Source organism: Papio anubis, chromosome 2, assembly GCF_008728515.1.
Source record: "Papio anubis isolate 15944 chromosome 2, Panubis1.0, whole genome shotgun sequence".
Lineage (NCBI taxonomy): Eukaryota > Metazoa > Chordata > Mammalia > Primates > Cercopithecidae > Papio > Papio anubis.
In genome coordinates, this window is record NC_044977.1 from 179,891,696 (window position 1) to 179,917,282 (window position 25,587).

Here is a 25,587-nt window from a genome sequence, read left to right on the forward strand (position 1 = left end):
TGTTTGACCTCATCTGCTGTTCTGCCTTTTGTTTACTATGCTTTAGCCAGAGTGCCTTTTTTTTCTTTCCTTTGATCCTGCCAAGCTTGTGCCTGCCACAGGACTTTTACATTTGCGTTTCCTTCTGTGCAGGGCTTTCTTCCCATTTCCGTGGCTGTTACTTCTTTTTCATTAGTCTCAGATGTCACCTCTTCTCCATCTTTGTCATTGTCTACCCACATTATTCTATTTTTGTGTATTTGTTTAATCCTCCCCTTTGCATATTTATTTAATCCTCTCTGGTGCCCAAATGAAGGAAAAGACTGTTTTTGTTAGTAGTTGTGTCCATAGCATCTAGAACGGTACCCAAAACAAAAGTATTTGTTTGAATAATCATCACTGGCAGCCTAACTTAATAAAGGGATACATTTAATTGCAGTTGAAAGATAGCTGGAGCTGTATGTAAGAAATAAATACCCTAGGATTCTAATTATTTATATACTTTAATAACATGTTAAACCTCAAATTTGAATTTATAAGAAAATGTAGGCAGTGGTTTTCTTATTATCTTGGTCATTTGTGGAAGCAGTTTAATTCATTTTCTACTTCATTTACTCTGTTAAAATGAGGCCAGTGTCATATAATCTGAATTATGTTAAACTAGTATACTGCATATGAAATTTTTTAAAAAGATGTTCATAATACAAGGGATCTCTATCTTTGTGTGGTAGTCCACAAGTTTGTTCATAAATTGGTTGTTTGAAATGGCATTTTTTTTTCCAGAAAGTTAGAATTATTGCATTTTTGAATATCACAGGATTTGTTAACTATTCGGCCCTCTGTAGCGTCTGGTTAGAAAGCTTCTGTATCCGTCTGGTTAGATACCATGGAAGTTGCGGTTAGCTTTTCTTCCTAATCTAGGTAATGTGATTGAATACTTACCCTTTGTTAGAAGTTATGTTGAGCACTTTATATAGATTATCTCAGTCTTCACAACAGTCCTGACATAGGTACTATTATGCCCATTTTGCAGTTGAGAAAATTGGATTTTCTAAGTAGTAACCTGTCCTTGATTGCACAGTAACTAAGTCCATTATGGTCTTTAAGGGAGTACAGTCAGAGTAGAAGTTTTTTTTTTTTCCTATGCAATTACTTTTTTTCTATGTAATTACGTTTCACTTTGATAGACCATTATTAGTTCATTTGTTTCCTTATCCAAGTTTTGACTTAATCTTGTTTTTTGAGTGTGTAAATGTTCATGATTCAAAAGGTACATGCAGAAAGCCTCATTCCTTTTCCTACTACTTCTTTCCTGTATATTTCCTGTAAGTAACCATATTTGTTAGTTTCTGGTTTGTCCTTACTGATTTTCTTTTTGCAAGAACAACAACAAACAAAAAACCCCCCAAAATTATGAATACATACATATACATATATACGTATTATATATGTGTGTATTTATTTTCTGATTTTCCTTCTCTCTCACTCAAATTGCAGTATACTAGATATGCCTTTGTACCCCCTTTTTTTTTTTTCATTTAATAATATATCCTGGAAGTCACTTGGAAGAAAAGTTTTACTCACATCATCTAATATCAAGTACTACTAGGTCTTTCAACAGACTTTGCCATATCCACCCAGTATGATTCTTTCTCTTCCTCCTTCCTTTTAGAGTTTCTGTGGTTTGATGTTTTCTAGGAATCATGTTTCTCTTTCCACAGCCTTCTCCCCTGTACCCTCTTCTTTCTCTCACTCCCTTTCTCCTTCCCTTCCCCGTTCCTTCCTCTCTTCTCCCCCTCCCCCTCCCCCTTCTCTTCCTTTCCCTTCCCCTTCTTTTCCTTTCACTTCCTTCCGTTTTAAAATTAGGATATTTAGGAGATATGGGTGTAAATGAGGCCAAAAAGGAAATTCACCTACCTTTAGAAGAAACCTCGAGTCTCTGGTCTTCACAAAGGGATGTTACATTGGACATTCCTATTAAGGAGCTAACTAAGACTGTGGAAGGAAGAGTAGGATAGGAATTTTTAGAAACAGGCAGTTGGTAGGGGGATCCATGGGAATTGGAATTGCTGCTGGTAATGAGAAAGACGGGTGGAGACAAGGCTCATGGTGCCCTCTTCTTCCTTTGTCTTTCCTCCAGTTTTCTTTCTATGAGCCTCATTGGGGCAAGCAGAATAGGGAGATTGGGTTGATGTTTTTCGTGGTGGTCCTAGCAAAGTATGAAGAGATGAGTGAAAGGGGCAACTTGAAAGTGCTCATTAGAAGGTGCTTGAACACTATTAATATGAAGGGGTGTTTATGAATCATGTGGGTATAGGTCAGAGAGTGTCTTGACTGAATACAAGAGATAAATTTCTATTTTGTTTTTGTGTTTTGTTTTGAGACAGGGTTTCTCTCTGTCACCCAGGCTGGAGTGCAGTGGCATGATCATGGCTCACTGCAGCCTTGATCCCTTGGGCTGAAGCAATCCTCCTGTCTCAGCCTCTGAAGTAGCTGTGAGTGCAGGTGCACACCATTGCGCCCAGCTAGTTTTTTTTTTTTTTTAATGTAGAAATGGGGTCTCACTTTGTTGCCTAGGCTGGTCTCGAACTCCTAGGCTCAGGTGATCCTTCTGAAGTGCTGGGACTGCAGGCTCGAACCTCTACATCTGGCCTAAAACTCTTAATGATATTTGAAGAGAGGCACAAGAACCCTCTTACCTTCTTCCTCTCCCAGTGTATAAAATAGATGTGTGGTATATAGGTTTATATCTGTATCTTTCTCTATTTCTTTCTCCATCTACCATGCTTGCTTCATAACTGTCTGTATTTCTATGTTCACCTCTATTTCTCTATGTCTCTCTCAGTCTCTCTAGGCAAAATAGGATATCTACTTACCTACAAAATCATACCTTCCCCTGCTTCACAGCTATGGTCGGGAGGGAGTATAGTGTAGAGTGGCTAAGAGATTGGTTTTGTAATTAGTCAGACTTAGGTCTCAAATTTCACCTCTGCCCCATGGTAGCTGTATAACTGTGTCACTTAATTTTTCTGAGACTCATTATCCCTATCTTTGAAATAGGGGTCATAAATATATATACCCCATGGGGTATTGTAAGGAATACATAAAATTATATTTCTGAAGTGTTTAGCATGGTGCCTAACACATAAGAGTTCAGTAAATTGTAGCTGTTGCTATTGTTATTAATGCTGCTTTTGTTTTAATCTGAGTCAACTGAAGGTACAATGTCTGTCTATATAAACCTGACGTTCAGTTTATATTTGGCTCTCTGAGAAACCATCTCTCTCTTAGCCCGAATGAACCTTTATATATTATTTCCTTTTTGAAAATTTTTTTTTTCAGTTAAACTAAGGTGTCTTTTTTATTGTTTAGGTTGTAAATGTCTTAAAATCCTTATTGTCAAATCTTGATGAAGTAAAGAAGGAAAGAGAGGGTCTGGAGAATGACTTGAAATCTGTGAATTTTGACATGACAAGCAAGTTTTTGACAGCTCTGGCTCAAGATGGTGTGATAAATGAAGAAGCTCTTTCTGTTACTGAACTAGATCGAGTCTATGGAGGTCTTACAACTAAAGTCCAAGAATCTCTAAAGAAACAGGAAGAACTTCTTAAAAATATTCAGGTGAAATTCATATATTTAATAAGATATATGTTTTAAAAATTACAGAAAGGATATGTCTGGACTAAACCTATATTCAGTTAGGAAAATGACATTGGAGAATATCTGTAGTTAAGAGTAGAACTTAATACATGTGTATTTTGTAAAATTAAACTTGGCACATCAGTTTTATTTATATCTATGAAACAAAGTCATTTTTTTTTTCTTTTTTTTGAGACGGAGTCTCGCTTTGTCACCTAGGCTGGAGTGCAGTGGCACGATCTTGGCTCACTGCAAGCTCCGCCTCCCGGGTTCCTGCCGTTCTCCTGCCTCAGCCTCTGGTGCCCGCCACCACGCCTGGTTAATTTTTTGTATTTTTAGTAGAGACGGGGTTTCACCGTGTTAGCCAGGAGGGTCTGGATCTCCTGACCTCGTGATCCTTCCGCCTCAGCCTCCCAAAGTGCTGGGATTACAGGCGTGAGCCACCACGCCCTGCAGAAACAAAGTCATTTCTATGGCTAAAATGTTGCATATTACTTAGGAGTGCTTGATACTTCAGATATTTTTCATGGTTCCAAGTTTTTAATAGCTTTGGTTTTTTTCCGTATAGGAAGAAAATCGAAATTAGTTGGAATTACTGATACCTTTAATTATATGGCTAACATACGTACAGACTTCAGTCATTTTTTTAAAAGATAATGCAAACTAAGTATGTTGAGAAGTTTGAAGTTAGTGTTCGTGTTTACAGATAGGTAATTTGGACTAACAAAGACTTGAAATTTTGCTCTTTTAATAGTTAACGTGCAGAATTAAACATGCATTTCTACTCCTAAATATTGTATCTATATATGATATAAAATATTCCAAAAGGTAAAATAATTTTCATGTTATATTTTTTGCAAGTGTTATATACTAATAGAAATCCATGGTCATTATTGGTTGTTTTGACTCCTATTGGATTTTTGAAATTTTTACTTAAGAAAGATTTAAAGCATAATGAGACTTCAAAAGAGTATACTAGGTAATTCTAGTAATTTTGGATATGTATTTAATTACATATGATTTTCATAATTGGAAAAGATCAATAAAAATGTTATGAGCTATATTTTATAAATAAATGTAAATACATAAATCTTTCTTTTAACAAGGTCTCACATCAGGAATTTTCGAAAATGAAACAATCTAATAATGAAGCTAACTTAAGAGAAGAAGTTTTGAAGAATTTAGCTACTGCATATGACAACTTTGTTGAACTGGTAGCTAATTTGAAGGAGGGCACAAAGGTATGAAGTACATGCAAAAGGAATCATAGCTAGCAAGTACAGATGTGAACGTATAGTTTGGAAGTTAAATGGTATTTCCAGTTGAACCAAATTACTCTTTGCCTGGAATTTTAGCGTTAACGCTATTGTCTCTGCGAAGTTTGTTATAGGAGGGAGAAAGCTTAATGAAGGTGGCAACATTTCATGGGATTGCATATTTCAACTGGCAGAAAAGGGGTATAAATATTCGAGGTAGCAGGAATTAGCAGAGATGTCAGTGACACCTTTTTAAGGGATAGGAAGTTGACTGATGAATTTTGAGAGGACAGGAGTATTGACTAATTTGGGGACTGATTTGTGATAGAAAAGGTGGGGGGCATGACTTTTATATTCTGTGTGGTGGTTTGCTGAGGACAGACTTGTGGCCTGCCCAAGCGTCAAGAGGGCTTCCTAAATATGTAAGTACTTTCTTGTCTTGTCCTTTAAAAAGTTTAGGGAATTTGCTTATATTTCTTTTTACCAGTTACTTTGTTTTTGAGGGAGCAGTGACTTTTAAGTTTTTTCAGATGCATAATTCCTTTTGGTACTTAACTTCGTAATACTCACTGAATAAAGTTACCTTGACACAAATACAGTAGGTAAAATGTAAAACCCTCTGAAGAAAGGGTGAAAATACTGCAAAGCCTTCCAAATAGGATAGTAAAATGCCATTTTAATTTGGTTTAAAATGCTTTGTTTAAATAGGTAAGCTGAGAAAACCCTCCAGAGAGCCTTTAGAAATTCTTTTAAGGGTTTCTGAAGTGTGCTTGCATTTCTGTAGTGAATATGAAAACCTAATCCTTCCACTTAAATAGGTTTAATGTTATTAAGTAATTGACTTTTCTCTAGGAATTAGGAAGATTTTCATGATCATGAAACTTTTAACTTGTTACATTTTTGATGAGAATGTTCTGTAAAAATGATTTTATTTTTATTTTCTCTAGGAATCTTGGATCACATTTAATATTAAGTTGTTGGGCCTAGTAAATTGTATGAATGTATCTCATGCAGATTTCAGTTCTTCGGCTTTAACTATCATTGACAAATTAGCTTTAGATCACATTACTCTCTGGATTAAAAAATTGTTCTTGTTCATTACTTGTATTTGTTCTTTGCTTATAGTTTTACAATGAGTTGACTGAAATCCTGGTCAGGTTCCAGAACAAATGCAGTGATATAGTTTTTGCGCGGAAGACAGAAAGAGATGAACTCTTAAAGTAAGTCTGTTTTGTGTATCAAATTGTACTTAAAGAATTTTCTTTTAAAAAATCATGTAGAGACTTTTGGTGTGAATTTGGTAATATGAGATAGCAATTTCCCTCCTTTTCTCCTGGAAGAAGGAAGTAGATCGAGTATTTTACAAAGCAACAAGCAAACAGCTGCACAATCTGGGAATGAAAGGACGAAAAGAAGCAGAAACTCTAGATGCAGGAAGTACAGTGAGGTCACAGAAATGATAAAACAGTTCAGGTGGCAGATCTCAGGAAGTGCCAGTAAATACAAGCAGTTTATTTTGAACTAGCAAGTAGGTTCCTTACATAAAACTACAGCTATAGAACATGGAGGAGACAGCATGAATAGCTCGGAGAATACCAGCAAAATCACTTTTAGAAGGAGGCTGCTGAGAAAGCAGGGCCAGTTAACATACAACTCATTTTCTGCTGAGTAATCAATACAGAGTAGCACAGTGCTGATAAAAGGTAAAAAACATTAACAAAATTTAATAAAACTTCATAGATGAAGAACATTTACCAAAATAATATTGCCACAGAATAGATGAAAATTATGAGCAAACATCTGACCATGAACTAAACAACAACAGCAACAACAACAAATGTAAGAAGGCAGTCATTCTAAGGCTGGGGTCCCCAGTCCTGGGGCCATGGACTGGTACTGGTTCGTGGCCTATTAGGAACTGGGCTGGACAGCAGGAGGTGGGTGGCAGGCAGGCAGGTGGCTGGGCGAGTATTACTGCCTGAGTCCCACCTCCTGTCAGATCAGCCACAGCATTAGATTCTCATAGGAGCGCAAACACTATTGCGAACTGCCCATGTAAGGGATCTAGGTTGTGCGCTCCTTGTGAGACTCTGACTAATGCCTGATGATCTGAGGTGGGACAGTTTCATCCTGAAATCATCTCCCGCTCCCCTGTGGAAAAATTGTCTTCCACGAAACTGGTCCCTGGTGCCAAAAAGGTTGGGGACTGCAAGCACTCTAAGGAACACTTTGAGCAGAAATTCCAGAACTGCAGGAATATGGTAAGAAAACAGGAAGTGATAAGATGTGAGGTGTCAGAATTCAGGAAAGAAGTAGAAGGGAAGAATAAAACCATCACAAAATGGGAAGGAGCACAAAGGGCAAATAAATGCTGAAGAACACACAGGAACACAGAGTAGAAATTCGGAAATTAAAATGAAATCAAAGTCAAGAAAGAATTACAAAGGATTAGAGAGAAGATGGGCACAGAAAACCTAATATATGCAAAATTGGATTTCTCTCAAAGAAGAAAAACCAGACAGAGCAGTTATTTAACGTTCTCTAAACAGAACACTTATTTAATGATACTCAAGAACATTTTCTTGAAGTAAGTGAAGGTTGTTGAAAGAGTGTATCATATGGTAGGGGAAAATGATCAAGAACTGTCAGCTTCAAGGCATATAAATTATTGGCCTTAAAAGATAATGGCAGAATCCTTTAGCAGTCAGGCAAAACAAGTCAATGTATAAAAAGGCGAAAAAAATTAGGCTGAAAGCACTGTATGCTAGAAGAGAGTGGAGTGATTGCTGTAATCTCAAGGATAGTAAATATGAGTTAAAGATTTTATATCATATAAATACAAGCTAAAGATTTTATATCCAAACTGTACTTCGGGTACATAAAAAACCATCATAAGTAAATAAACATATGCATTCAACATACTTTTGATTAAAAATGTCAGCAGCTTTTCATTTGGAATTAAACAAGTTGATCCTAAAGTTTATATTCATTAGTAATAAATATAAAGAGCTGAAAGAGTCTTATACTGATGACCCTTTCAGGCAACTAGATCTTTATTCATCTCTCTGTTCATATTCATGAACAGAGAATGAACATGTTCGTGTTCATTCACCTCTCTGCTCATGTTCATGAGAGAAGTTACCATTTTCTTCTAAGAAAGAGCAGGTCAGTTGCTTTTAGAATATTTCTGCTAAACCTATAAAAAGCAAATAAATAGAATGTTTTAAAAATGTTCTAAATGTTTAAAAAAAAAGTTTTTTTTTTTTTTTTTTTTTTTTTAAAGACGGAGTTTTGCTCTGTCACCCAGGCTGGAGTGCAATCATGCAATCTTGTCTCACTGCAACCTCCGCCTCCTGGATTCAAGCAATTCTCCTGCCTCAGCTTCCCGAGTAGCTGGCATTACTGGTGTGCGCCACCACGCCTGGCTAATTTTTGTATTTTTAGTAGAAACAGGGTTTCACCATGTAGGCCAGGCTGGTCTCGAACTCCTGACCTCAGGTGATCGGGATTACAGGTGTGAGCCACCCCCACAGCCTAAAAAAAGATGAGTATTCTCCATATTAGTCTTAATGATAAAAAATCTAACAAAAATTAATACAAAACAGTCTACAGACCAGTTTCAGTTATGAATATGGATGCAAAAGTCCTAAATAAAGTATTTGACAGTAATAGTCACCAGGACGTTAAAAAAGAATTATTGACAAGGGGAGGGGGGGCGTTTATTCCAGTATTCAGTATTCAGTGTTTTCATATCAAAGGAAGGATCACTGGTTTGTCTTAATAGATGAGGCAGAAGCATTTGAGAAAATGAGTGTTCTGATACTCAGTAAAATAAGAATAGATAGAAGATAGATGCTTCCATAACATGAAAGTATATATATGTTTGTGTGTGTATATATTTCTGCCCAAAACTCAGTATAGTGATTAATGGAGAAGCACTATAAAGAGTTCCCTCTCAAGTCAAGAACAGAAAACAAATAACCACTATCAGCACTATTTTTAAATACTGTACTGCAGTACCAGCCAAGGCAATCACATGAGAGAGAAATTAAAAAATTGGAAAGGAAGAAGTAAAACTAGCACTATTTACAGACATTATGATTGTACAACTACTTGAAAACCCAAGAAAACCCCAAAACTCTGCAAATAATAAAATAATTATTACTGAAGTTGTTGATCATAAATATAATTTGTAGAAATCAGTGACTTTCATGTAAATAAGCCTTTAGAAGATAAGATGGAGGAAGAGACCCACTTAAAATAGCAACAAAAAAGATAAAATATAAGTTTATAATATTTGAGATCTATGTGAAGAAAACACTATTTCAGGGACACAAAAGAAGACTTAAAAAACATGTTCTTGGATAGGATGACTCAACTTCATAAAGATGTCAATTCTTTTTTTTTTTTTTTTTGAGACGGAGTCTCGCTCTGTCGCCCAGGCTGGAGTGCAGTGGCGCGATCTCAGCTCACTGCAAGCTCCGCCCCCCAGGTTCACGCCATTCTCCTGCCTCAGCCTCCCGAGTAGCTGGGACTACAGGCGCCGCCACCTCGCCCAGCTAGTTTTTTGTATTTTTTAGTAGAGACGGGGTTTCACCGTGTTAGCCAGGATGGTCTCGATCTCCTGACCTCGTGATCCGCCCGTCTCGGCCTCCCAAAGTGCTGGGATTACAGGCTTGCGCCACCGCGCCCGGCCAAAGATGTCAATTCTAAGTTAACTTATACATCAGCCGGGCGTGATGGCATGCACTTCTAGTCCCAGCTACCTGGGAGATTGAAGTGGGAGGATGGTTTGAGCCCTAGGGTTTTAGGTTGTAGTGCGCTATGATTGTACCTGTAAATAGCCAGTGTACTCCAGTCTGGGCAACAGTGAGACCCTATCTCTAATAACAAACATAAATAAAGAAATAAACATATGCATTCAACATACTTGTGATTAAAAATGTCAGCAGCTTTTCATTTGGAATTAGACAAGTTGATCCTGAAGTTCAAGTAGAAAAAGAAACAAGGTCAGCCAGGAAAACAGTAAAAAGAATAGTGAAGGGATACTAGTTCTACCAGATATTAAGGTATATAATACCATCTTTAATTAAAACACAGTGATGCTGGTACATGATTAGACAAAGACAGAATAGAAAATAGAAATAGATTGAAATACATATGTGAATTTAGTGTAAAAGATCTTCAGCCAACCAGAAGAGGTTGTGGACAACTGCCCAGCCATTTAGAAAATAAAAGTTATCTTTATACCAAAGTAAGTTCTGAGTGGACCAAACTTGAAATTTGTAAATGATATATAAGGTGTAAAATAGAATGGAGAATTCCTTAATAAAGCTGGGATGGGCAGCATCTAATAACTCCTACTTAAATTCCAGAAGGTATTAAAAAAAAAGAAAAGAATAAGTTCCTCACAGAAATATGGTAAACAGAGTCAGGATATAACAAATTGGGAATCCAATATTTGAAACTTATTCACAGGCAAAAGGCTAATTTACTTTATTTAGAAAAGAACTAGAAATCAATGAGAAGAAAACCCAATAGAAAACTGAGGAAAAGACGCTAACAGAATTTTGCAGACAAGGAAATATAAATGGCTCTTAAATAAATGAAATAAAAAAAAGAATACCCTCATTCATTATAAAATACAAATTAAAATTAGTCTGAAATAATATTTTTCAGTTTGGCAAGAATCCGAAAGTTTGATAACATGCTTTGTTGTCACATGTTGGAGAAATAGATTTTATATTGCTGTGAGAATACACAATGGTGCAATCCTTGTGTTGGGCAGTTTAGCTGTAAAGAATAAGACTACTAACGCAAACATCCTTTAATCCAGCTATTCTGTTTTTGGGAATCTATTCTGAGGATATATTAGAATATGCTAGAAATGACATATTTATGAGCTTATTCATTTCTGCATTGCAAATAGCAGTAAAAAAGCAGAAACAAAGTGACCAGGGCTGCTGAAATAAAGCTATAGTTGTATAGTGAAATGCTGTGCAGCTATTTTAAAAAACAGGATGTTTTCAATTTACTGATATGGAAAGATCTTCAAGATAGTTATGGTAAAAAGACGCAGAACAGTGTGTAGAGTATGCTTTGTGTAAAAAGGAAGAAAACAATAAACATAGAAATTGACTTGTTTATGCACAAAGAAGCTCTGGATATTCTAAGGAAGAAAGATTGGAATATTGTCATTTTAAATATTTTATAATTCATATATCTAAAAAGCAGGTTTGTTGCTATTTGTGTGTATATTTATTATATACACTTGTCAAATATTTTCAGCTCAGTGATTGAAAGGTGAATGAAAGATGGAAAAGTAGGCCATATAATAATATTAGCTTTTGAATATCTGAGAGTTAATTTTGTTAGTCATTGTTAATACTCAAGGCCAAAATACTTTGAAATCTTACGGAATATAATGTATACTGGAAAAGTATACATAAGTGTATATCTTGTTGAATGTTCACAAACTGAGTACACCCAGGCAACCAGCACTTAGATCAATACACAGAAAATTCTCAGCACACTAAAAGCATTGTTAATGCATCCACCCAGTCAGTCTTTCTTTATCTTTCTCTTCCAGGGCAACCACTATCCTAACTTGTGAGAGAACATAGATTACTTTCTCCTGTTTTTGCATTGCATATAAATAGAATCACATGTGATGTACTCTTCTATGACTGGCTTTTATTCTACATTGTATTTGTGAGATTCATCAGTATAAGTTGTGTGTATTTGTAGATCTTTTATTCTCAATTCTGTATATATTTTATGTGAATATACAAGTTATTTATTCTGTTGAATATTTTGAATAGTTGCTAGTTTTGAGCTTTTGTAAATAGTGCTGGCATGAATGTTGTAAATCACTGCTGTCCAATATTGTTGGTAGCAGTAAAAATATAGAAACAAGTCAAATGTCTGGTTCTGGTTAATTAAATAAAACTATATCTATATGGTGAAGTACTATGCAGTGACATATGCAATGGAAAATGTAAAATTTGTAGTAGCTGTAGTTAGAAAACAGGTGAAATTAATTTCAGTATTCCATTTAACCCAGTATGTCCAAAGTATTATCATTTTAACATATAATCAATGTAAAATTATAAATGAGAGATATTTTACTTTTTTTCATACTAAGTCTTAGAAATCTAATGTGTGTGTGTTGTTTTTTTTGGGTGAGATAGCGTCTTGCTCTGTCGCTTAGGCTGGAGTGCAGTGGTATGACCTCGGCTCACTGCAACCTCTGCCTCCTGGGTTCAAGCAATTCTCTGCTTCAGCCTCCCGAGTAGCTGGGTTTACAAGCGCCCACCACCAAGCCCGACTAATTTTTGTATTTTTAGTAGAGACGGGGTTTCACCATCTTGGCCAGGCTGATCTTGAACTCCTGACCTCGTGATCCACCTGCCTCGGCCTCCCAAAGTGCTGGGATTACAGGCGTGAGCCACCGTGCCCAGTTTAATGTGTATTTTATACTTACAACACATCTCAATTCAGATTAGCCACATTTCAGATGTTTGATAGCTATATGTGGCTAGTGGTTACTGTATTAGACAGTATATGCTTTTGGTGAGCATGTTATATGCAGTGCTGTTGGGTATATATCTAGGTCAAAGGGTATGTGTATGCTTAGTTGGTATTTCAAATAGTTTTCCAACGCGATTGTACTAATTTATATTCCTCCTAGCAATATCTGAGAGTTCTGGTTGCTCCACATTTTTGCCCTTAGCTATATTCTGCTGGGTTTGTAGTATTATCTCATTGTATGAGTTTAATTTTCATTTTCCTGATGACTAATATGTCCTTTTTATATGCTTATTAGCTGGAGGCTTTGCTTTTTAATTTCTGTTTTCATTGAAATCTTTCATCAGTAATTTAAAGAGTTTAAGAAGAATGAGTGGTTTACTCTGAGCTTTACTTTCTTTTTACTAATGGTTTGAAAACCATTGTCAGATTTTGGGCGTAGGAATACTGGTGGCATTTTTTAAAATATCTTTTTGCTCTTTTACATTATTGGTTTTATTTAATAGCATTGATTTATATCTTTTGTAAGTGGCTAGGAAATTATCATTTGCCCTGTAAATGTGTTATTTACTGCATCCATCCCTAGAGTTTATCAAAGGAAAAAAGGTATTGTGTTAAAGCTTTATAATATATATATATATATTTTAGATATTTCCAAATCTGACCTTTTAGAATTTTGATATTAAAAACTTATTAATAAATAATAAGCAGTTATTTACTTGTATTAAGAAGTAGCTTTTTTTTTTTGATGAATGTATACTAGTTTTCTTTATGTTTGGAGTGATTGGGGCCCTTCTTGAGAGGGAAGTTGGGATGCGGACAATGTGGGGCTTTGCTGTTATTTGTTAAATCAGGGCAAAAGGTACTGTCTCAGACATTTTGGGACTTGTCATATTTACTTCTCTGTGTACATTAATCAGTGCAGTGAAAAGATGATTGACATCATGTATTACATGGAGTGCATTTTACCTTAGGTATTGTTTAGTGTGGTTTTGGGATGAATTTCAAATTACTGTTAGAGAAGACAAAATTTTCTAATTTTTAGTACTAAATTGTAAGAGTATTTTCAGCAATATGTCTTTCATGAGTTTACCTTAGTGACAGGTCATGTGTTATCTTTTAACATAAAATATCTCAATGCCACATTTCTTTGAATGTCTTCAGAAAGTTTTTATCTAGAAATTTGCATAATGGTTTGCATAAAAGGTTAGCTTTTTCATCTGTTTTATTTTGTATAAACACTGATAAAGTGATTACAACACTGGCTACATAAGTCATTGTAGTTTTCTGATAACTTTTAGATAGATGATGTTAGGAGTTTTTTAAATCCAGGGACTACCTTTTATTAGAGGGTGGGCAGTCTTTTAGGATTACTTGCCCAGTTTGACATGTTTCTTACTCTAGCTATAACTGTGATCTCTGAAAATGTTTACTTTTTTCCCCTAGTCTTCAGAAATAGAAAAAAGATACAACTTCATTTTATTAAACAGTAGGAAGAAAGAGGATTGAGATTCTAGTCAAGAATAGAAATGTAGTATATTTTATTTTTTTTCAGTTTTTGTTATATTGATAAATAATTGTACATATTATGGGGTACATGTGATACTTTGATCGTGAATATAATGTGTAATAATCAAATCAGGGTAATTAGGATATTCATCACATATTTGTGGGGCACATGTGATATTTTGATACATGAATACAATGTATAATAATCAAATCAGGGTAATTAGGATATTCCTCATCTCAAATGTTTACCGTTTCTTTGTGTTGGGAACATTCCAAATCTTCTAGCTATTTAGAAATACACAATAAATTACCATTAACTATCATCACCCTATGGTGCTATTAAACACTAGAACTTATTTATTCTATCTGACTGTATTTTTGTACCCATTATCCAACCTCTCTTGATCCCCACCCCCTACTCTTCCTTGACTCTAGTAACCATCATTCTACTCTCTGTCTCCTTGTTTTTAGCTCACACATATGAATGAGAACATGCAATTGTCTTTCTGTGCCTGGCTTATTTCGCTTAACGTAATGTCCTCCAGTTCCATCCGTGTTGCTGGAAGTGACAGAATTTCATTTTTTTTATGGCTGAATAATATTCCATTGCATATATATACTACACTTTATCCATTTATCTGCTGATGGACACTTAGGTTGCATTCATTCTTGGCTGTTGGAAGTGCTGCAACAAACATGGGAATATAGATATCTCTTCAATATATGGATATCCTTTCTTTTGGATATATACCCAGCGATTGCTGGATCATATGGTAGATCTAGTTTTAGTTTTTTGAGGGACCTCCATACTGTTTTCCATAGTCGCTGTACTAATTTGAAATGTAGTATATTTTAAAATGCCATCATTGTTTGGAATCTGTTTTCTATATTTCATGTATGAAGAAAAGAAAAGCTGGTATTTTATGTGTGTTCATTGTTTTCTATCATGTTAATTTTTAATACTTTGTCTTTGATAAGGGACTTGCAACAAAGCATTGCCAGAGAACCTAGTGCTCCTTCAATTCCTACACCTGCATATCAGTCCTCGCCAGCAGGAGGACATGCACCAACTCCTCCAACTCCAGCGCCAAGAACCATGCCGGTTAGTAGGCAAATATTTTAAACAGAGATTTTACATTAGTGATGATTACTTGTTTTAATGGATAAAACATGGTTTACATAGGAAGGATCTAGTGGTTACCACCTGCATCAGGTAACCAACCTCCTGATATTTTGCGATACGTAAAACACAGCATCATTCAAGAATTCTTAACCAAAAAAATGCTTAGCCCGAATCTAATCAAGCCCTTAAACAAACTTTCTGTTTACAGCAAATAAAACAAATGATAAAATGAGAAGTTAAATTATGCCATTAGGAAACAATTGGACAAATCTATCACATGGGACATTTATATGAAATAACTGAGTTGATCTTTTCTAAAAGTGAGTGTCATAGGTTTTAAAAAAAGGGCATATTCTAGATGAAAAGAGATGAAAGTTTCCTTACAATCAAATGCAAATGAACTTTGAGTTGATTTTGGTTTATAAAAATAGCTATATGAGCTTTTTTGTGTTAATTAGGGAAAATTGAATTTGGAGTGGATATTTGATGACATTGGGGAATAGCATTAGTTTTTTAAGGATGAAAATGGTATTGTGATTATGTAGGATAATATCCTTATGAGAACTTGAGTGCTGAAGTCTTTAGGGCTAGTGTCATGAAGTTTGCAACTTACTTCAAACGATTCTGCAAATATGTATGGATGTAGTTATAGATAAAGCAGAAATGGCAAATGTTAATAGTTATTGAATTTCATTGGCAGATGTGTGATTATTTTATATACTATTCTTTTAAAATTTTCTGGTGTTTGACATTTTTCATATAGAGTTTGGGGACTGGGAGGAGATGATGGTAGTAAACAGTACCTGTGCTGCTTTCTTCCACCTCAAATGTCCAGCCACTCAGGAAGCAGTAAATGATTAAATATTAGGCACCAGGAAAAGAGCAGTGGCTATGGAGTTTCCACAGATTGGAGAATTATTCAACTATGATATATTTCTATAGTAATAAGCCAGTATTTAAGAATGGGAAATAAAAATATATTTGGTTGGATTCTAGAGTTTCTCATATGTCCTTATTAATTTTAATTAATAGCAGTTTGAGAGAAATGAAACATTTTATAGTCAATGCTGACTTTTTCTTATAGCCTACTAAGCCCCAGCCCCCAGCCAGGCCTCCACCACCTGTGCTTCCAGCAAATCGAGCTCCTTCTGCTACTGCTCCAGCTCCAGTGGGGGCTGGGACTGCTGCACCAGCTCCATCACAAACACCTGGCTCAGCTCCTCCTCCACAGGCCCAGGGACCACCCTATCCCACCTATCCAGGATATCCTGGGTAAGGCTTCAACATCATGTATCCCAAGTTGGCTAATATTGTTTCTAGGCTCTGGCTAACCTGTTAAAAACAGGGTCACCCCTTCTACAAATGGAAGTGTCATGAATGAATAAGCTACACTGTCAGCTTATCCAGAAATGAAAATAATGTTATGGTCACTTACATAAATAGCTATTTCCTAGGCTTTTAAAATTTGTTTTTATACCTTACATATTGGGTTTATATTAAATAATCTCTTCTGTATAGAGTTCAGTAGGTATTTCCTTGGACTTTAGGTGATAAACAGGTACCTTTTCTGAGCGTAGCATAGCAAAACTGATAAGGCCTTATTTACATCCCTATACTTAGAATACTTGGCATTTAATAAACAGTTGAATAGAAATTTATCTAATTATGGGTTGCACTTTCTTAAAGGTTAACCTCTGTGATAATTTCTTAATCTTAAAAATCCAAACATTTGACTACCTTTTAAGGTGTGCTCTAAATTTTACTTAGTAAGTACATGTTGTCTTCCAAATATTAGAACTTTTAAAGTTGTAAATTTATGTACATCACAGTGAATATTGAATATTGTGGAAGAGGAATGTATTTAGATGACTAGTTTTGCCACGTTAAAATGAAGGGTCTCCATATTTTTTCTTTCTTTTAATACTTGAATACTTAATCTTATTTTCTTCGGTATTTTTTTGGATAGTATTAAACACTTGGTACTCTTTTGTTGTAATTAAGAACAGGATAGGAATGCTTTTCTCTGACAAGTGCCTTGAAACAGTTTTTCTCTCTCCACTGTTCTTTAACAGACTAAAAAATAGAAATGACTTTCATGAAAAACGTAATTCTAGAATAATTATTGTTTTATTTTTTAGTATTTGATTTACCAATCAAGTTTTTTTTGTTTTCTTCTCCCTATCAGGTATTGCCAAATGCCCATGCCCATGGGCTATAATCCTTATGCATATGGCCAGTATAATATGCCATATCCACCAGTGTATCACCAGAGCCCTGGACAGGCTCCATACCCAGGACCCCAGCAGCCTTCATACCCCTTCCCTCAGCCCCCACAGCAGTCTTACTATCCACAGCAGTAATATGTCTGCTCAGCAGCTCAGCTGATTCAGATCAGAGGGAAAGAAATACCAACCCTGCAATAAGTGTACTAAACTCTACGCTCTGGTTAATGTAATGTACTCTCCTGGACTGAATGCAGTGTATAATTTCTGTCTACAGCTAGAAGCTGTGCCCCACTTCCACATATGATTACACATGTGAGATTTGCTGCTGTTGCAGTATAAACACTAGGTATAATAGGATTTGAAATTGTATTACAGTTCATAAAAATTGAAAATGAGAAATTAAACCTGCAAGTGAAACATTTGAAACTATTATACTTTCTACATAAGACACTGTTGGGACATCAGATACTTACAAAGATGGTTTAAGTATGGATACTCGAGAAAATTAAGTTTTCTTTCCCTTTGGTTTATTGATTTGGTTTAATTTCCATTATGCTATTTTGCATAATCAAGGCATTGTAAATCTTATAATTTTAAAATAAATTACTTAAGAACAGTTGTCATTGTTATGTTTTGTTATTGATTCTCATTACTGTCTAATTTTTTTTTTCTGGTATTAGTCTCATTTTGTATGTATATAAGTTAAACATATACTGTTTTTTAAGTGCATGAATAGTACAAGTTATTATCAAGGACGTTTTATAGGGAAACCAAAAGAATAGTATCATAGTTTATCTTTCATATGCTGATTAGTAAACGGCTTTTGACATTTATTTTAAAAAGTCCTATAATGTGGAAGAAACAAGCAATTGCTACCAAAGATTCTTCAAATAAATATACAAATAAATGTGTATATTTAATGTTTTATTGTTCGCTTCTCCAGAAAATTGATGCAAATTCTGGTAATAATTCTTGCATTTTTTTCCCCGTAACCTGGTTAAAATAAATATGCCATTGACAATACTTCATAATGTAATGGAATTGTTTGGGGAACACTTACTGTACCCTCTTATCCTTTTTTCCACCTTACTGTGTTAACTTAGTGACATTTAATGCCCAATATGTATGAATAGATCTAAGCCATTTAATTTTTTTTCCTTAAAGATTGGACTATTTTATAATTCAAGGAGCATACAAAAAAATGGTTGGGAACATATGCCAATTCTGGAGTAGGCTATGTATTTAATACTCATCTCTGCCGTTAGGATATCTACTCACTGTATAAACCTCAGTAAAAATAGTGAAGACATGCATCATGGAATGAGAAAATGAGAAAGGAATGAGTTGTCTAACATCGCAGTGGGATCTGTTTTATGTGAGGTTCATTTCTGAACACATTAGGCGTATGAGCAGATTTCCAATGAATCTATTTATGTTTATTTTCTGAGTTTCAACGCTGACCTTTTCTTGCATTATTGTTTCATTTTAATGATAGTGTTGCTTGTCCCACTGTTGTTTTCATTGACAGTTTGGATTTATATTTTAAATGTTCGAATGAAAGTATGATTGTAAAAGGGAGTGAATTGGTTTAAAAATATATGTATATTTTAAACTTTGTTGTGTGTAGGAAACATGAAGGCATGTTAATTCAATATAAATGGCTTTGATTTCATGGAATATTAAAATTGGTTTAAAGTCCAATAGTTAAACCTTAGCAAAAGTAGTTTTTTACTTTATCAATTGCTAAGATTTAATACTTTGGATTATCAAAGTGTGACATGGGCTTGTTTGACTATTCTGTAAGTGGCATTTAAGTTCCACATTCTTATTACTTGAGGTACTTTATACTAACATAAGACACTCAGTGAGAGTTAGAGGTATTACACATTGCTAGTTTATAATGTCTTACTAATGCAGAAAAAAGGAAAAAACAAAATTGGCCTGAATATTCTCTTGGGGAAAGAGGGCACCAAAGAAAAGGGTAAGTGCATCTGAGGGCCAAAAAGAGATGTATAAGCCTTTTAGCCCATTCCCCATGCTGGGCCTGCTCCCAGAGCCACAGGAAGATCATTCAGAAACTAGGAAAGGAGGCCCCCATAGCTGCTCCTGCCACAGCACACCTGACTCTCATCGGCTCTGTTAGTGTAACCTTTTAAATGTAGCAACCGAAACCCTTTTCCTCTTGTCAGTTCACTCATCCTTTGGTTTCTTTTTGATCACCTGTGTCTGGGGACAATCAGTCACACGAAATGCAGCCCTTTATTGCTGTTACGGATAATACTGTTGATTTGGAGTTGGAAGGGTACTACTCTGTGGTTCAGGTGTGTTGTACCCATGTTTATAATTAGGCTTTATTATCTTCCTAAACCAAGGAAAGGAAATCATCCCCAGACCATTTATGTTGAGCTTTGGAATACTATTTTAAACTGGATTATACTTAAATAATGAAGCTCTGCATAGAGGAACTAGTCAGAAGTAGGGAAAACACTGTCTAGTTTTTATCAGTCTGATATTAAGTATTGATCTAAGAGAACTCTCCCTGTGCCCCTTGGTCTTTATTTTCAGTTAAGAAAAACAGTCACATGTCACCACAAACCAATCAATCTTTATGAGATACTCCTGTATCCATACCCCAGCTTGTTTGCAATTTATAATCCTCCCCTTCAAAACTAAGAAGTTACAGAAAAAAAGAATGGATTTCACAGAGCCTTGTGTCCCTAAAGTTCTATCCCAGTCAGCAGTCTTTATAGTCAAAACAGATTTTAAAAAATGTTTTCCATTTGAGCTTTACAGTTAGCAAAAGTGCTTTTATACATGTTCTGATTTCAGAAACAGGATAATATAATTTGTTAAGTAGGTTTCAGTTTGCTAATAGGGATTTTTTGTGTTTTGTTTTTTAATTTTCAGCATCTCTTGAAGAATCTTGCTACAGCCAAGTGGCATCTCACCTTTTAGAGACGTTTGCAATTATTAGTTGATTCACAGTACAGAACAAGGTGTAAAGGAAAAAACCCTGCTAGGTAGTGTTATAGTTGCTGGATTAAAAATAGACATTAGAAATAACAGGTTCATTATAAGATTTACATGGAAGAGCAAAGAAGGAAAAATTATATTTTTAAAGAAAGAGAATATTCAGGCTTTATTTCTGGTATGAAGTTTATATTTTTAAAAAAAATCCTATATTATCACACCAGAGATTTTAGATTCTTTTCTGGTTAGAAACATTGCTGGTAGTTGGATTATATTTTTATTGTATTCATTTATCTTAGGGGGAAAATTGTAAAGAAAAAAAAAGGTCCAGATGAATGTATCCTAGAAATAAAAGTTGAAAGATTCTTACTTCTTTGGAGTATGAATTCTTATTTAAAGTGTTTATTCTTCAGCTTTATAGTTTCCATTATTTCTTTGACAAATGGTGAATTGGAAAATGTAAAAAAAATACCCAGTTTGACTAAATGCATGAGACTACAAAAGGGAGATAGTGTTTAATTTTTTTTTTTTTTTTTTTTACACCTGCAACCTGATAATTTAGTGGTCATGGATGGGGCATGTTTTTCATTGCTTATGTGATTTACTCTAGGAGTATTTTTTTCAAATACCACTTTTTAGGTCAATTTTTGGAAATTATCAGCAAGATTACCATAATAATCAGCTGATCAGGGGAGTGAGGATGGGTTCTGCTGCAGCCCGCGTGAAGGTGACTGAGAAGCTGCATGCTTGGCCTGCTTTAGTATTTACCACTACCACAGGGCAGGATTGGCTTAGGAATGCCCTGTGAGCAGATCGACTAGAGCCTGTGAACCAGAGGGCTCCATCCCACCGAGGCTCAGGCCACAAGCTACTGCCAGTCTGTGTCCCTGCCCAATGACTGATCTTACCTTTGTAGGTTATCAGTTTGGGACACATCCAAGTTGTCTGCCTTTTCTCCTCATTGGCGCACTGCAAAGGATCCTGGCTTCTCTCAGTTCTGTGGCTCCCGTGATCCTTTCTGCTTAAAAGTTGCTTAAGTTATGAACACAAGTGATAGAGGTGAAGAGGTTCAAGTCTCTTACCACTGTTTTTAAATTTTCCTATATTTTTAGCTGTTTTAAGCTTTACACACTTTGAAGCCCACGTGATTCGCACTCATCAAGTCTGTCTTTATTGTGAACATGAGAGTGGCCCTTTTCCATCTTGCAGTATATTCTATTTTTTAAGGCAAGGTCTCGCTCTTGCCCAGGCTGGAGTGCGATCTTGGCTCACTGCACCCTCAAATTGCTAGGCTCAGTTGATTCAACCTCCTCAGCCTCCTGAGTAACTGGGACTACAGGCACCTGCCACCATGCCTGGCTAATTTATATATCTATAAATTATATATATATATTTATATATATATTATAGATATTATATGTATTTTATACATATATATATATATATATTTTTATATTTTTTTTGTAGAGGTGGAGGTTTCACCATGTTCCCCAGGCTGGCCTGGAACTCCTCAGCTCAAGCGACCCACCTGCCTCGGCCTCCCACAGTGTTAGGATTACTGGCATGAGCCATTGCACCTGCCTACCTTTTTATATGACTACTGTTGTTTTGTTTTTGGATGTATTAGCAGGTTTTCTAATCTAATGTGTGCACCTGCTTTAGTTTGAGATGTTTAGATTTAGTTACTTGACTCAACCTTTTTTTTTTTTTGGAATTTAAAAGGGAAGTTTAACGATTTTGGTAAAATTAAATGATCTTTTGATATTTTTGTCTGATACAAATATTTAATCCTTTCTGTTTTCTACATCTGTCTTTCATTGCTTGAATTATGTGTTCTTTTATGTTTCCTAGTTGTTTGAAATATTATTACCTGTAATTTTAAAAGCATTAATATTCTTTTTTTCCTTCTCAGCCATATGTTGTTTCTTAAAAAGTAGGGGATGGGTTGGACCCAGTGGCTCATGCCTGTAATCCCAGCACTTTGGGAGGCCGAGGTGGGAGGATCACCTGAGGCCAGGAGTTCGAGAGCAGCCTAGCCAACATGGTGAAACCCATGTCTACTAAAAATACAAAAAATGAGCCAGGCGTGGTGGTGGACGCCTGTAGTCCCAGCTACTCTAGAGGCTGAGGCAGGAGAATCACTTGAACCCAGGAGGCGGAGACTGTAGTGAGCTGAGATCCGGCCATTGCACTCCAGCCTGGGCGACAAGAGTGAAACTCCGTCTAAGAAAAAAAAGGGGGGCCGGGCGCGGTGGCTCAAACCTGTAATCCCAGCACTTTGGGAGGCCGAGACGGGTGGATCACGAGGTCAGGAGATCGAGACCATCCTGGCTAACACGGTGAAACCCTGTCTCTACTAAAAAATACAAAAAACTAGCTGGGTGAGTTGGCGGGCGCCTGTAATCCCAGCTTCTCGGGAGGCTGAGGCAGGAGAATGGCGTGAACTTCGGAGGCAGAGCTTGCAGTGAGCTGAGAGCCGGCCACTGCACTCCAGCCCAGGCCACAGAGCGAGACTCTGTCTCAAGAAAAAAAAAAAAAAAAAGAAAAAAAAGGGGGAGGGGATGGGGAAGGGAAATCAAATAAACAGGGTTTAGGCTAATAATTGCTAATGCACTATTATTTTTACATTGTACATCTTGATTATACTTGTTGATATTTGCATTTTTTTATTACTTGATTTATAAAATATGTAAACACAGTCTATTATAACTTGGTTATAGCTGGTCCTCTTCTCTTTTCCCTTCTTGGGATGGCTTTTGAACATTCAGGAGGTTTGTTCTTGCCTTCTGTCTTACACCAGTCTCACTCTGCCTCCAGCCTGTGGGCTTCTCTGTTGCCAGTAGGTGTCAGCAATTCTGGATGAGGAACTCCCCGAGGGGCCAGTGTCTCCTTTTTCCACTGAACCCTGGAAGGAATGGCCCCTTCAGCCTTCATCAGCCCACCACAATGGACTGGGCTGCATAATGTATTCTTTTTAAAAGTAGTATGTTTTTTTGAATAGGCAATACACACACGGTATAAATTTCAAAAGGTAGAAAATGGTGTAAGTGTCCTTCCTGCCCCTGTCCCTTGACCCAGTTTTCTTCCTTAAGGCAGTCTCCACTACCAGTGCACGCAGGGTTCACGTTGTATTTAGACTTACCAACTCCCAGAAGCAGGTGTGTTGTGACCCTCTGTGGAAGGGACACAGTGAATTGTGATAGTTGCATCTAAAACTGGAGTTTTTTTCTTTCATAGAGACCAAAGACTGTTTTTAGCTAGAGAATTATTTCTAAGTTCAGCCACACCTGACATTATTAACAACAGTAACATGTATTGAATCACTACCAATCTCTAATCCCACTATGCTTTATGTTTTTTCAAAATTATCCAAAGTATGTATCATAATTTTTTAAATGAAGATTTGCATTTTAGACTGATATTTAAGTAGTTTTCAGCAAGAAACTTTTAACATTGAATCACAGAGAATAGCTATACCTAGAAAGGGAAGAGAGCATAATCACATTTAATTCCTTTTGACAACGTCAGGCAGAATAATGGCCTATGTCTGTTCCCCAGCACCTGTGAATACGTTAGGCTACGTGGCAAAGGGGAATTAAGATTGCTAATCGTGTGACTTGAAAATAGGGAGATGATTTTGGATTATCAGGCTGGATCCAGTGTGATTTCCATTTCCTAAAAGTGGAAGGAGGAGATGGAAAAAGGAGAAAAGGACAGATGGCAGAATGAAAATGATTTGACCCAATGCTGCTGGCTAAGAAGATGGGGCCATGAGCCACAGAAAGTGGGCAGCCTCTAGAACCTGGGAAAGGGAAGGAAGATTCACCCCTAGATCCTACAGAAGGAAGGCCTACACAGGCCTGCCAGCACCTTGACGTCAGTTCTGTGAGACTCATTTTGGACTTCAGATTTCCAGAACTGTAAGATAAATTTGTGTTGTTTTGAGTCACTAAGTTTGTGGTAGTTTATTACCATAGCAACAGGAAATAAATTATACTCAGTTTGGTTTATTAGCAATTTCTTTGTTCCGCTCCCTGGGTTATACTGAATATGCTGCATCCTCTGGCTTCTCTCATCAGCAGGAAGGTGGGAATTTACAACAGGGTGGTGACTCCACAAAGGCCACGTGTACCCAGCGTTGGCTGCACCATTCCCTTTAATGAAAGAGTATTTGGCTCCTAAAGGAAGATTCACTTTCTTCTTATTTCATATTTTAAGGTCTTTATATTATTCCCTTTCCCTAACAGTGTCTTTTATCACTATTGGGGTTTTCAGAAAGGAAATACAATGTAGATGGAAATGAGGCAACTGCACAAGGGAAGGCACTTTGAAACAGACCACAGTGCTGTGGAAGAGAGGTTTGTTGACTTTTTTTCCTTATAAGTAAAGTGTTACAAAACTTTTAACCATTAGAATTGAATTTTTTCTCCAGCAAAGGTCTGTCTTTAGTCAAATTACCTGGTAATAGATGAACTTTTTTTTTTTTTTTTAATAGATTTTTTAAGAGCGGTTTTAGGTTTAAATAGAGGAGAAAGCATAGAGTTCCCTTGTACCCCCCTTACCCCACCCCTTTACAGTTTCTCCTATTGTTAACATCTTGTATTAGTGTAGCTCATGATCACAACTGATGAATCAGTATTCACACATTATTATTAACCAAAGTACATCATTTATGTTAGGCTCATTTTCTGTGTTGTACATCTATGGAGTTTTGCCAAATGCATAATGTCGTGTATTCACCATCACAGTCTCATATTTCACTGTCCTAAAAATCCCTTGTGCTCCACCTACTCACCCTTCTCCCTAATCCTTGGCAACCATTGATCTTTTTATTGTCTCTAGAGTTTTGTCTTTTCCAGAATGCCATACAGTTAGAATCATACAATATGTAGCCTTTTCAGACCGCCTTCTTGGCCTGTAAGTTTCCTTTATGCCTTTTTGTGGTTTCATAGCTCATTTCTTTTTAGTACTGAGTAATATTCCATTGTATGAGAATACTGGATATATCAGTTTGGTTATCCATCTATGCTTTGAAAGACACACTTGTTGCTTCCAGTTTTTGCCATTTATGAATAAACATTAATGTGCAGGTTTGTATGGACATACATTTTTAACTTATTTGGGTGAAAACCTAGAAGCACAATTGCTGGATCATATAAGACTGTTTTGCTTTGTAAGAAGCTGCCAAACTGTCTTCCAAAGTTGCTGTACCATTTTGCATTCCCACCAGCACTGAATGAGAGTTCCTGTTTCTCCACATCCTTGCTAGCATTTGGTATTGTCAGCTTTTTGGATTTTAGCCATTCTAATAAGTGTGTAGTGGTATATCATTATTTTTAATGTGCAATTTCTTAATGAT

The 25,587-nt window shown here is 36.1% G+C and overlaps 1 protein-coding gene across 2 annotated transcripts in view; it reads left to right on the top strand.

The window, feature by feature from the left end:
• The window catches only part of LOC116273849 (programmed cell death 6-interacting protein), a 73,273-nt gene extending 55,396 nt beyond the window's left edge, over positions 1-17,877 (top strand). For both annotated transcript variants that reach the window (XM_031663836.1, XM_031663837.1), the window contains exons 13-18: positions 3,352-3,600; positions 4,725-4,859; positions 6,000-6,094; positions 14,889-15,012; positions 16,118-16,305; positions 17,219-17,877. In XM_031663836.1, the coding sequence (XP_031519696.1) occupies positions 3,352-3,600; positions 4,725-4,859; positions 6,000-6,094; positions 14,889-15,012; positions 16,118-16,305; positions 17,219-17,393 (966 nt within the window). In that variant the 3' untranslated portion in view covers positions 17,394-17,877. The remainder of the gene's footprint in view (positions 1-3,351; positions 3,601-4,724; positions 4,860-5,999; positions 6,095-14,888; positions 15,013-16,117; positions 16,306-17,218) is intronic.
• Positions 17,878-25,587: the final 7,710 nt, after the last annotated feature.